At 47.1% G+C, this 13,735-nt stretch overlaps 1 protein-coding gene across 2 annotated transcripts in view; it reads right to left on the bottom strand.

Moving 5' to 3' along the window:
• The window catches only part of BCL11B (BCL11 transcription factor B), a 91,119-nt gene that overhangs the window by 67,516 nt on the left and 9,868 nt on the right, over positions 1-13,735 (bottom strand). Inside the window, exon 2 of one of the 2 annotated variants that reach the window (XM_061997997.1) lies at positions 9,502-9,870. In XM_061997997.1, the coding sequence (XP_061853981.1) occupies positions 9,502-9,870 (369 nt within the window). The remainder of the gene's footprint in view (positions 1-9,501; positions 9,871-13,735) is intronic. The other variant, XM_061997998.1, reaches the window with a different exon arrangement.

The raw sequence follows: 13,735 nt of genomic DNA, 5'->3' as shown, positions 1-13,735 counted from the left end.
TGCTGTGGATTTTGTCTGAGGGCAAGAACATCAGCTATAATAGACGACTTCAGAGCGCCTCGCCAATAATTCAAAGGAGACTTTTACAGTTGCATTAGCTGGCTACAGGTTTGACTCTGAAAATAATAAATATCTTAACAGAAGAAGAGATCTGTTTAATCCCTGTCTGCAGTCTCTTGTGCTTTCCTCCCCCACCACTCCACCTTGCTTAAATGACCATTACGAAAGCAGCATGGGACAAAAAACATGTAGAACCATCATTTATTCAGCAATATCTCCTTCTGTTCTTATTTTTCCCCTCTTCAAATGGGAGCGTGCGGGAGAACCGATGCTCTCCTCAGCCTCTGCTCATTGCCAAGGCAGTTTCAGCCACAAGATACCTTGCTGCTTGCGGTGCTTTCCCAGCACGAGCAGGCAAGGAGTGGGCTGGGGCAGAATGAGGGGCTGGAGTGCGGAGAGGGGGGAGCTGTCAAAGTGGGAAGAAAGAAGGCAAACATCTATTCAGGGGCCAGACGTGCTGAGCAAGGTCAGCTGCAGAGACACAGCCCCTTGCAGCAGCTATGCAATTACGTCCAAAGCCTGCACAGCACCGAGAGTCCCGCAACCTGCATGCAAGGGCTAGACCAGAGGACCTAGGGCAGCTGGGAGAAGGTGTATAATGATTTTAATTGCTCTTCCGAGATGCTAAAGGGTAGATGAGATGCTCTTTAGCTAGAACAGGGGACTGATGCTCTATACTGCTTGCAAGAATACATGCAGATAAAATATCCTAATGAGAGAGTGGAGAGAGAAATCCGGTAAGTGCCAGCTGTGATCAAAAGGTGAAATAAGATATCGAAATAAAATGCAGCCTAATCAGAGCATGGAGTACAGGGATACACAATCTCTTCACCAAAAGTGGCTGTTAAGGTAAATTAGAGTAATCACTCCCACCTCCCTTCCTTCCCAAACTCCCTTGTTTTTAATGATGGGGGTTACTGCTGTAAGGCTGAACACCTTCCAAGGGCGCCGGACATTTAAAGCTACATATGTAACGTGCCTGCAACACACACGCATCCTGTGCTTCCACTTTCCAGGAAAACTGGGATCTGCTATTTGGTAGGTCTTTTCCATCTGCAGCTTTTATGACCCTGCCAAGGGACCGGCGAGCAACGTCCCCCTTTTCTCACTCAAGAACTACGCTACCAAACGCCTCAAGCTAGAGCAAGTTTAAGAGCTGTCGGGCTTAACGGCGGTTTGTGCTGATGGCACTCGAACCCTTCTGCAAAGGCATACGTGCAAAGAGGAAAAAACAACAACCGCTAAGTAACCACTTCACGTCTGCCATTAAGATTATTAAACTCCTTACAAACGGTATCTACCCCACCTTCCCCACTGCACACAAACACACACACACCCCCGAGCTCTGCAACACGGACACCAGCTGCCAAGGCGGCTCTCCTCTCCCTGCTGCAGCAACCGCTCGTTCCTGTTAAGGGGTTAACGACTCGTTTCCACTACTTCTCTCGAGAAAACCTACAATGAAAACATTGGCTCACGAAAGCGTTCTCACTGCCAGAATGCCACAGCGCGAGTGAAAAGTCCGTTTTGTTTTCATTACATCTCTGGGATTTCCGGCTTAACTCCTGAGCTTAGACACCAAATCCCTAGATACCCCACCCACCCACTTTTTCTTCTCTTCTTTTCCCTTTCTTTCTTTCTTTTTTTTTTAATAACATTTCTCCTGCACAGCCCACCAATTACCATTTGGAAGGTGGGAGGGAACAGGGAGAAGGAACGGTGCTGAAAAGGATGCTCTTGTCGGAAGGAGCACATGCACCTCCCAAACCAAGAGCTACCCAGTTTTTCCGGGTTTCTAGGGCTGTGCACTGAGAAACATGGTTTTATTTCTATACCTGGCTTTCCTCCTCTATTTCTCACCCTCCAGGCTCCCATCTTCCCACTCGGCCACCGAAGCCAGCACTGAAACTCAGCCCTAAATCTATGCCCTTTGAAGTTATGTGACATGACATAGAAATCCAAGCCTTTCTTGTACAAAAAGCATGATTACTTCACAGGGTTGGGGTTCTTTTTTTTCTCCAGTTAGGATAGAAAAATGTTCCAATCTCGAAAAAAACCCTAGAAAAGTTCAACCTTTATGTCACAGACGATTTGGTCACTGTGTGTATAGGCAGCACAGTTCAAACATGGGCTGAGAAAGAATAACAATCTACAGAAAAGACATGAAGGGAGGGAGGCAGCCTCCTGCTACAGCGGCACTTCTGTCCTGCTGAAGCAAAGGAACTCTTTCTGTGCCTTTATATATTTTTTCAGTGTCGGAGAGGAGCAACTTTTTCTACCTATGTGGGAGCTTTTCTGGTTTATAGCGCTTCCATGCAACTGACTTTCCTCCGACTACATCCCAGTGCAAAATTGTCCTGCAAAGGGACACAAACTCCTTTCCTGAAGTCACTGAGCACGAGCCTATTGATATTAGTCACAGCCACACAGATGTCGAAGCATTCTATAGGATGGTTTGGCACTACTTTTACTTTGCTCCTAACAGTTGCTCACAAAGATGTCAAGAAAAATGAGTAATGACTGGATGACCAGTTGCTTTTCATCATTTTCCATTAGTCTAAAAAATTTACCAGTCTTTCCATGCTAATAATAGAGACATACACATGGTTTCTGGTCTTCCCACACATGGCCCTAGTAATTGCACAAAAGGGCCCAAATAAAGACAAAAACCACTTTGTTGGGCCATATTTTGACTGGGCTCTACCTCTGAGTAAGTCCAGAGTCCTTCCACTGAATTTAAAGAGGGTAACATCAGTACCAAGCTGGTGTAAACTAGGAAGTTTTGCTCTTACAGAGTGACTCCTGACAGGCTTTCCCCCGAGAGTGAGAACACTCTGGCCACATGTACTGAGTGACCTTCTCAAACTCCCTCTCCCCAGCCTGCGAAACGGCACTTGTGTCGAAGAGGTCTCACCTAGTATTGTCACATGTAAAACAGAAGATTAAAGAGAGAGAAAATAACAGCAGCCGGCTCTGGTTTGGCAGTTCGGCAGCCTGTGCCTCAGCACCACCGGTTTCAGGGGAGTGACCCCAGGTGAAAGCAGGGCAGACTGGGGCGAGCCCCTCCGCTCCTCCAGCAGCAGCACCCGCTGGTCCTGCTAACCGCACGCGGGGCACACAAAGCCACTCTGAAAAACAGGATGGTGAGAGGGGCAAAACAGAAAGCTAAAACCAACAGGGAGGATGAAGGGCATAATATTCCTCAGCAGGATTTTTTAGTGTGCTTTTAAAACTTGATGCAATTAATTTCACACTTGACTGTCGCAGATGCTGGGAAAGCATCGGTACCTGGTGGGGCTGAACCCCAGGCAGGGCACGGCTGGGGCAGGTTGAGTTGGCAGTGGGGAGACAGTGGCCGGTCATCCCCTGGGCCAAGGCTGAGCAGAGGGTGCTGCAGCCTGGCCACATGAGTGCAGTGGAGCTCAAGCAAGGGGAAGAAAAGGTTTTGTAATGTGCACGTTTGCCACCTTTAGCTCTTGCAGGCATTAGCAGAGTGCTTATGGCTGCCTTGGCAGGGCACACAGCGGCCGTGGCCCTGCCATCCCTCCCTGCCAGCCTGCGGGAGGCACGCTGGTGACAGCGGGCTGCGAAGGCACTCCTAGGCACCCTTCACATCAGCCCCTTAAAATCCCCCACAGGCAAAATCACATCCCTTGAGGAGCCCCATGCTGATCTCGTCCTGGCCTCACCGGCAGCCTTAAAACTTAAAGCCATCGATATTTCAGCAGCCTCTCATCATGCTTGAAGCCACAGTGAGCTGCAGAGGAGAGTCAGGCTGCCCTGACAACGTGCCCCCTGCCCTGCCCCAGGCGCAAGCAGGGCTCTGGGTGAGATCACTCAGCTTGTTTTTCTCCCTTCGACCCAAGTCAGGACCTCAGCCAAGGTCCCCAGGTCCCCAGGGCAGAAGGCTGGCTCGTTAACCCCACTCTCAGAGGAGCTGATACCTTCCCTGTGTTGTCCCAGCAACACTGATTAGCAAAACATGTTGCTAAATACCTGGTGAAGCAGCAGAGGAGGAGGCCGGGTAACTCCTCTGTGTTCAGGGAAAGCCTGGCAGACACGGGGGAAGAAACAAGTTTGGAAAAGCCTCACGACAAAGATTGCAGCTACAACCCGAGTTGCTCAGTCACTGTTACCACACACTTCTGGAAGCCTCTTCTTCTTCACATAATGTTTTCCCTGGCCTGGCTTTCACAAGTCTCTCCTGCAAGACCCACTGCCCTGGGGAGGTGCTGACAGCAGGGGCCGGTGCCATGGCAGCCTCAGGAAGGGTGCAGTCCCCAGGCCCCATGCTGGCTCGGTGCTGTTCAGAACAGTTTCGATGCCTCTTTGCAACCTGCCTGACATTGCTGCCCGTCGTTCCAGCTCGTGCTTTCCTCCCCTCACGTGTGGAGGCATCACGATGGCTGTCTGAGTCCTACAGTTAATGTGGGTGCGCGGGTCCATAATGGTACATTGTAAGCGAATGTCTCAGGGTAGACAGCAATAATAATTAGCTGTCATGATTTGAAAAAAGGATAATCCATGCCATTGAGTTAACAATCACTCACACAACACACATGGATTTAACTAATCTTAATTTGGAGAAAAATAACAATTCTAAATATATCAAATAGCCTATTTCATGGCAACCTGCAGCGGTGTTTATCTCTGGCTTCCAGCACATGCGAGTTATTTAGTTTCTCTCACTGGCAGTTTTACCATTCAAAAGCCTGAAATGAACATTCATGGAGCAGGAGTTGCAGTTAAATCCTGCTTCTGACAGGGAGCCTTTTTTCACGATGCACATCTAGTTCAAGTACACAATGTATGGAGCGCAGCACGGGTGGCCGGGATGGGATGAATGAGGAATTCCAATCAACCTCCTCCCCTTTCCCAGTACCATCTTTGCAGAAATTAACTACGCTGTCTTGACGAATCTCTGCTGCTGGTGTGTTATCTATCTGCCAGAGTACCCTGCCCCAGCCATGCAGACCGGCCAGTGAAGCCGCAGAAGGTCTGGTCCAAGTGCTGGCTGTCCTATGGTGGTTCCTTCCTCTCTGCTGGGGTTCTCTGAAATAATCCAGCAGTAAAAACAAGATGGATGGTCCTCTTTCTTTAATCTGGATCGTTTCAGAGAGCCCTGTAACAAACAGCCTGGCGGCCCACGAGCCCAGCAATGCTATGACGAGGACAGGAGATACCATCAGTTAAAGAATAGCGGAAGCCACCTCCCTGGGGCCTTCTTCAGCCAGGACTGGTCACCTGGTTATGCCCAAGATTGGATAAATATGAAAGATAAAAAGAGATATCAAATATAGCAGCGGCCTAATTTTTTTCCAAAATACCTGCCAGGGGTGAAGTGAAAGAAGCAGTGACTGATAACTCCCAGCCAACTCATTGGCCTGCCCGTGTTTTGCTGCACCACAATCTAGTACATCTGCTCGATACTATCACACCCTCTGTACCAGAGGCAGAACTGATTTTCAAACAGGTCAGCCCATCTGTAAAAAAAAACCAACAACTCTACAGGACAGAGTTGCTCCTAAGCAAGTCACGTCCTCACAGTGCCAGCTAACACGCCACCACACACCGTACAGACAGTGGTAACAATGAAAGTGCTTTGAAAAGCTTGGATTCGCAAGCCACAAGCCAGGAAAAGACGACAGACTTCATTATCCGAAGGTCTTTAAAAGCTGATTGCAGAGATAAAGTCGCCTTTGTCTCTCCTCATATCTAGAAATGTCAGTTGGAGATTTGCCTTGTGTGCATGCAGATTCTTGCAGGCTCCCGAGATCTACCTGCCTCCCCCAAAGCGGCACAGGGTCCGTTGTGTAGTCAAGAGGCATTCGGTGGCTAGAGCAAGCACAGTTACCGAGGCAGAAAGAAGGAAAGAAAGGCAAAAAAAGAGCGAGCAGAGGAAAGACCTCGAGACTGCTGCGTGCCCTGTGCCAGGGTGAACGCTCGGCGCGGGGCTGTATCCCAACACCCTCAGGCCCAGAGGGAAGAGAGGTGCAACGGCAGCACAGCTCCTGGCGTACCTTCGCTGGGCTCAGCCACTGGAAGCTGCAAGGTTTGGCTGCTCAGTCACACCACAGAAGGCCACACAAATCCTTTTGACCAAATAAGAAGGTCTACAAAAAAATAACGCAAGATCAAGGAGAGGAGCTGAAACCTATTCGAGGGCAGCAGCGGTGGCAGCGTGTTTCAGGGAGTCGGAGTGGCGAGTGGGTGATTTCTGGTTTCCCTCTTCAAATATAAAGACTCAATTATCTTTGAACAGCTTGCTTTACACTTGAATTGACACATTTATTTTACAATAAATAACTGAAAGTTATCTATGTTTCCTTTACTGTTAATCTACACAAAGAAATAATAAACAGAGCTTGTCTACAAAACTGCAACTACTGCAGTCCTCAGAATTCAATTAAGCTAAAATAATTAATGCTTCCACCATATTAAATTACTTTATACATTTGAGCTACTGAAGGTTTTTTTTTTTCATTCTTTAATCTTTTTCGCCTTTTTATTTAATAAAAAAAAAGTTATTTTCAAAGGGGGGGGGCCTGGCTGGGAGGGGGGAAAGGAGCACGATTTGCTGTTAAAATGTAATGGTCTCCTTTAGCTGACACAGCATGTAGAGTGTTTTGTGCCTTTGATTAAAATAACATTTTAAATGCTTTGAACAAACATATCTCCCCATACTTCTAAGGGATTATTTTACATATTTCTTGGTGGAATAAAGAAATTCATTCTTCCTGTCGCAGTACAGAAAGGCTAAGAATATCTTTCGTCACATAGAAAGTAAAAATACTGTGGGCTGTTGCATTATTACCAAAAAAATAAAAAAGTAAAGGGAGGGGGTGGTGGGGTGGGAGAAAGCTGCCTTAGAGATTAAGTTTCCCTTTTATGAAATCGTATTTAGTCTCTTTTTTTAACAAATCTAACAACAATGCTCTACAGCCGCTCACTGGGAAATACCTTTAATGTTAAATGCAGATTCTGATTTTCTTGGCTAATGCAGAAAGCCTTTCTATTGAAATATAAATAAGGGGTTTGGTATATCCCACTAAAGCCTTTCCAGTGAATGACTTCTGTGGGTTTTTCATGGCTACCCTCCATGGCTGTAATGTGAGGCTTTTATCCTACTATTGAAAACTATCCGCTGCTATTAAAAAAAATATGGAAGGACACTGCACCTTTTTATCTCGGAGCCGGGCTCCTAATTGAGAAAGCATTATTACTGCTCTGTTTAGTGGATGTCCCTATCTCTGTGCACCGCTGAGAAAATGCCCATCAAATGATAAACCCTTTTATTTTTCTCAGTTCAAAATCTTTCCTACATATTTTCATTTGATATTCAGTTTAGTCCGAAACAGATTAGCTGCTCCAGATTGACTTTTTACAATTTTTTCTGTGCCTTTTCCACATGTGAACATCCCCTTCACCCCCTCCTCTGGCAGATTTTCTGCATGGCAAAAGCGTTAAGTTCTGCTGGTGCTGACTCCCAGAAGGTGGGATGGGATGGGATGGGATGGGATGGGATGGGATGGGATGGGATGGGATGGGATGGGATGGGATGGGATGGCATGGGATGGGATGGCATGGGATGGGATGGGATGGCATGGGGGGGGGGTGGGATGGCAACCCCTGGCTGGACACAGACATTTAAGTACTTCGTGATGAACTGAACTTGGGCAAAAATTAGTAAGAGATGAGATCTGGATGGCAACTACAAGTGTCCTGGACCAACCTAACTAAACACTGGGCATCTTTTGCAAAGAGCTGAGTGCCATCAGCTCACACAGAGAGCAATAGCTATTGAGAGTGCTCAGCACCATTTGGGAGACCTTCAGCAGACTGGAGGAGAAGGTCTTGAAAACTTCTGCCCCCATCAAATGGGAAGGAAATGCAGCCCTCAAAGCTGCTATACTGTGAAGCAATCATCTCTGCCAAGAGATGAATTCACAACCGCAAAAGGATGTGAAAAGGTGAAAAACGACTGGGAAAGCTGAAAAAGGATGAAGAAAGGACGGGATCAGGTCTTACAGTAGGGTTGGCTTACAATGCTACAGCACAGGCTGCCACCACCGATGCCCCCAAAGCTACCAACTGCCCCATGCCCAGATGGTGACAGCACCCAAAAAAAGATTCCTAGAAGACAAAAAGGTAGTCAATGGGTGGCACATGCCCTCCCCTAAGAGGCAAAGTATCTGGAGATCTGAAGACTGCAGCAGTTCAAAGCCCACATCCTCATCTAATACAATGTCCAAGTCTGTCAGAGACGCTGGGGACTGCCTCAGACACCTCCGATGCTAAGGACAGGAAGCTCTTAAGCTTCAATCATAAAGATAGGAGCCTCTCACAAGTCTTCTGGGCATCCCCCCCATGGGAACATCTCAACTGCAGGCAGGATCCTGCACCACCAGAGCTAATCCCGTAGGACAATTCCTAGGGAAATCAAGATAGAGGCAGCAAAGACAAATTGCCACTGGTCTTGTGCATAGGATACAGTTGATTTGAGCAGAAAAGGCCCTTTGGAGAGGAGATCCTGCTGCGTAACATAAAAACCCCCACTCACTCACAGGGAGCAGAGCCTTCCTTTCACCACTGCAGAGGAACACATTGCTGCAGAGGAGAGAAAAGTCCTGCATGACAGAAGCAGCCTCAAGCTGTGTGCTCTGCAGGAACATTCCAGCTCGCCAGCTCTGCCCAGGTGGATGTCATCACCCACCTGCCCACCTCTGAGCAGGGAAGGTCTGCTGAGTAGATAGTAACTGCACCGCATATGAGAGTTTGAGAAGAAGAAATGTCTGCAATTTGCTCAACCTGGGACAGCCTGTCATTGAAAAACCCCATTTGAGGTGCGCATATGAACGGAGATATTGCCCACCTGACTCCAGGCACCTGCAGAGAGGCATTGCACAGGCAGCAATGCAGAGCTGACACCACCCCAGCAGGAGGAACAAGGAAGGACTTAATGAACCCCTGCTTTAGCCATCACAACCAAACCTTCTTCCTGCTGCAGTCAGTGGGAAGAAGATTTTTTTTCACTGACTTGAGTGGAGTCAGGATTTGGTCCTTCCCGGTAGGTCTGCATGTGACAGAGGGTATCCAAGCTGTGCATCTCACCAACATCTCCTATCCCTCCACTACTGTTACCTGCTTAAAGATGCTCCTGAAATGGTTTCTGACACGGACCTTTTGCTTTTTCCTATGTGTACAGGCTGTCCCTGGGCTCTCCCGGGGGACCAAGCATCCTCTCTCTCCGGGAGCTGGCCTTGCACAGATAGGTACACTGAATGGAACACGGGGTGGCCAGCCCTGCTGACCCCTGGGGACACTCCAGACCGATGGGTCCTATAAAGACCTGTTACCGAAGCCTCTGTTTCATGGCACTTTCTAGAGGGCTCTCGTTAAAAGATTACCTAGGCAGTTGATTGAGTGTAAAACATGCTGTACCTGCAATGTTCTCCTGCTTGGGGCAAATTCCTTTTGTAGGCGTGAGAAGACGGTCTTCTTCATCGGGTGTGACTTGGATCCCGATTTCCACTGGCTCTGACACTTTCCTGAGCTCGGCACGTGAGGAGGGGGGAGGGCTGCTCTTATCCATGCTCTTTTCATAGCAGACACCACCAGTGCCATTGCACTGTTTTCTCTTGTGCTCTATAAAAACCAAGATGTCTCCCAGCGGGAAGTTCATCTGACACTGTCCACAGGTTAACAAGTCGGGGTCTGTCCCGCCTGCGGCGATGCTGATGCCGCCTGGCTCTGCTATTGCCAGGCTCTCATCCTCGTCGGCGAGTGCCGGTTCCACATGGTCAGCCTCTGCTTTACATGGACAAGGAGAAAGAGGGAGGAAAGGGATGAGGGGAGAAGAGAAAGAGATTGCTTTGAATGTTCACAGACTCTGAAGGATTCATCACAAGAGGCCCAGCCTTCCCGCTACCCCACCAAAGGAGCCGAGCCTGGTTAGACTTTTCTCTCTTTTTTTTCATCTTTTCCTCTCTCACAGGACGATTTCAATGTATTTTGCAACCCAGCCTGCCTGAAACAGAATGGGAAGGCTGACCTGGCATAGCTTTCCTGACAGCTCCTTCCCACTGCTGCCAGCGCTGCAAGGATATCAGCAAAGAGCCATTTTGCAGACGTTCAAACCCCAAGTCACTTTCCAAAATAGTTCCTCTCTTTTTAGCCCACCCTCTCATTCCCACCACATCTCCCAGCCATCTGGCCAAGGCCCCATCCAGCAAAGCTCCTGCACCCAGACCTCTCCTCCTATTTCAGAGAGAGAGGAGGAAAGCTTGTGTGCTCCAAGCAAGCAGGATCAGGCTCCCTGTGGCATACAAAATTAGTACCACCTTGTCTCATTACAAAGATACCGGCAAGGTTAAATGACCACTCGTTTAGCATGAATTACAGCAAACTATTGGCGAGAGCAAAGTAAGCAGGATGAGGCCTCATGAGAAGCTGAGGGGTTTCAGTAGTGTGTACAGTGGGAAAGAGAGTGAAGCACGCACTGAACATATGGGAATATTGCCTGAGCCTGGAATCTTCCACTCTACTTTCCTGATGTCAAGGAACCCTGCAGTTGCTATATAGGTTAATAAAAGCTTTTTTGTTTAAATCCTGCCCACAGATCTGATGGATTTCATACCATTACCCTGAAGACTTGGAAAGCATTTCTGAACGACCTGCATTAGTTTCTAAGAAAGGAGTAACTTCTCATTTTGCAATTAATAAAATACAGTGCATTTTTAATAAGTATTTAGAAGATAATTCTTACATTATAAAATAATTAAGGATCACAATCAATTTCTGGGGCAAAACGTGGTTTTGGGTTTGTTTTCTCTTGTTCTGCCGTGTAACTGCCAAATCATACAAACCTTGGTCTTTATTCGGGCAAAATTTCCACTGACTTTTGCCTAAGGCTGTTTTGCCTCTGCAAGGGCTATAGGATTTGGACTGAACAAAACAGAGGAAGGAGCAGTATGTAAATCAGCGAGTGAGACCTTTAATCGAATCAGAATTAAAGGAACAGGAGGAATAACGCTGTCTATGAGCCCGAGCGGTTTGCTTATGGGCTTCCTGGGGAAGGCGGGTCACACAAATACCTCACCAAAGTGACACTGAAACAAACAGATGTTATAATCCAGGTCTGGATTCTCCCCGTGGCCAAAAACAAAAGGAGTTTTATCTCACTCTTCACCAAATTGAACAAAAAACAGAAACAACAAAACAAGCCCCATAGGAAAAGGACCAGAGGTAGAAGGTGATTACCTGGCAACAAAAACATTTGAGCCTTGAAAAAGGCCGTTCAGAAAAAGAATCACCCCCATTTTCACCTTCCAGAATAAATACTTGGTCAGTGTATCTACCAGCTGTATGACAAGTTGCATCAGAGCTCACCAGCAGCAAAGCAGAGAGCGGCAGCAGCAGCAGGAAAAGGAGAGGGACCCCAGAGAAGTGCCCGAGCACGGACCATCCTGCTGGAGCAGACGATGGGCACGGGAGCGCTTCGGTTTCCTGACTCCCACCAAGCTTACCAAATACACAGCACAACGCTCACTCTCAAAACCGTTAATTACCCTTTTCTCCTTAATCTAAGTCTAAAAGGAGTTTGAAGACAATACTAGGTAATTAATTCACCAATTTATGTCAGGAAAATACCTCCTTGCCTTAGTGAAAACGTAACCATAACCCTGTGCTGAAGGAGGACTGCTGGGAAGGGAGCGGATGCCCGAGAACAGTGTGTCACGATGCAAAAGGTAATTATTTAGTGCTGCAGTTCCCTTTAATGATCTAACATTGAGCAATATTGTTTATATTGAAGAGAGCTTGCACCTTTAATTACCAATTACATATACATCATTTTACAGCCAAAAGAAAAGGAGTGTGAAAAGGGCCCTTTGGAAACGTGCGCACCGTTTCGAGGAAGGATCCCCATTCACGGGGAGCACTGTGTCAAAATAGCAAAAAAAGCCCCGACCAATCCATCCAGAGAGGCACACACAGGCAGGCAGAGACACACACGGGAGATGGGACAAAGAGCTGGAAAAGACAACACAAAAACAGGGACTGAACCAAAGGCCGTAAGGAGAAAAGGTGGCAGAGGGGGGAGATGCTCGTTACCAGTTTCACCTAAGGCTGCTGTAAAGCCTTCAGCCTGAAGTCTGTCTCCTACTTTGCAAAGGCTGAATACGGGCATTTCTATGTATGGAACCCATAAAAACAAAGTGTGGCTCCCGACTTCATTAGCTTTCTGATGTGAGGGTTATTGGGGTGGGGTTTTTTGCCTGCAATTTGAATTGTGCTCTTTAGATAACATAGCAAAACTGCTCCAGTCGATGAGGGTCCTGACCAGGCGTTTCTGGAAACACGACAGAGCAGCCAAACTGTTGTGAATTCTTTCTTTTCAGTTCTACACTTCATTCGGATATTAGCTAGATCCACATATGCCTATTCACTTACACTTGCTCACTCTCTCTTTCCAAGGACTCTGCAATGGCACTTTTTTAAACTAACATCTGGTATTCCTTCACATTTTGGCAGTTGTCACGTCGCCGAAAACCAGCTCTTCGTTTTCTTGGTACACCAAGCCCTCGTGATCACTAGTAATTGGGTTTCAAGCTATCAAAAAGATTTTTTTTTTTACTCCACTCTATTTCTGATTTGAGCTTAATAAATCATCGAGCACGAGGCGAGCCGCACACCCAACAATGCAGAACCTATATTACGTCCCCTTATTTGGGATACGGAAAACACAGAAGAATGAAAAGCAAAATCCTGAATAGACCTTCACATGCACTTTATCCACGTCAATTTGCCTTTTTTTCTTAACTCAGAATGGAGGGAAAAAAAAAAAAGCAAAAGAAAAAGCTTCCTATTGACAACTCAATTAAGCTATTAAAAACCTACGTTCAAGTAACATTACAGGAGAGATTTAAAACCCACAAAGGAAAAGAGAAAAAAGCCTGCAAGTCCAGCCCATAGCGCATCGGGTCAGGCCTGGTTAATGCAACAGCCAAGATCTTAGGCTGTTTAAGGAGTCCTTTAATACCAATGGGGCAATTTAGGCCAGTCTCAATCTAAAGTTCTGACTCCACTTGTGTCTGTGGGTTTCCAATGAGTCGCTTCACGTTATTTGATTTTAACTCTGTGGTTTTATTGCTGTTTGTTGGTAGCTGGGTTTGAGGGGAGGAGGGTGTTTCCTCAGCAGTTGTTTATTCTGTTTTTTTTTTTTTTAAGCAGGAGAAATCAAGCAACACACACACACAAAAAAAAAAGAAAAAAGTAGAATGGAAAACATCTCTTCTCCCTTACGTGGGAAAAGGGAAAAAATGCAAACAAGCTATTTCCAGCCGGGACTCGTGCCCTGGTTCTCCCAGGTGCGTTAAGGTGTGCCCGGCATTTTCCCTGCACCCAGAGATTCCTCCAGAGAGCATTGCCTTGGCAGTGCCTGCCTAGGGAGCGCAGTGAGACAGGCACGGGCGACCTACGGGGATGCGAGCGACGCTGTTGTTACCCAATGGCTTCGTGAAGTTAATGCAACTGGATAATCGAAATCATTTGCTTTACTTTGAAAAGCATTGCACTTGCTGGCTGGACTCTAAGCAGCATCTCCAAGCTCTGTGGCTGCCGACCACGCCAAAATACGGTGGACAACCTCCTTAATTCCATAAAGGCACTGTCTCAA

The sequence above is a fragment of the Colius striatus genome, chromosome 6 (genome assembly GCF_028858725.1).
Source record: "Colius striatus isolate bColStr4 chromosome 6, bColStr4.1.hap1, whole genome shotgun sequence".
NCBI lineage: Eukaryota > Metazoa > Chordata > Aves > Coliiformes > Coliidae > Colius > Colius striatus.
The sequence above is the reverse complement of the archived record's forward strand: the minus strand, read 5'-3'. Positions and strand labels throughout refer to the sequence as shown.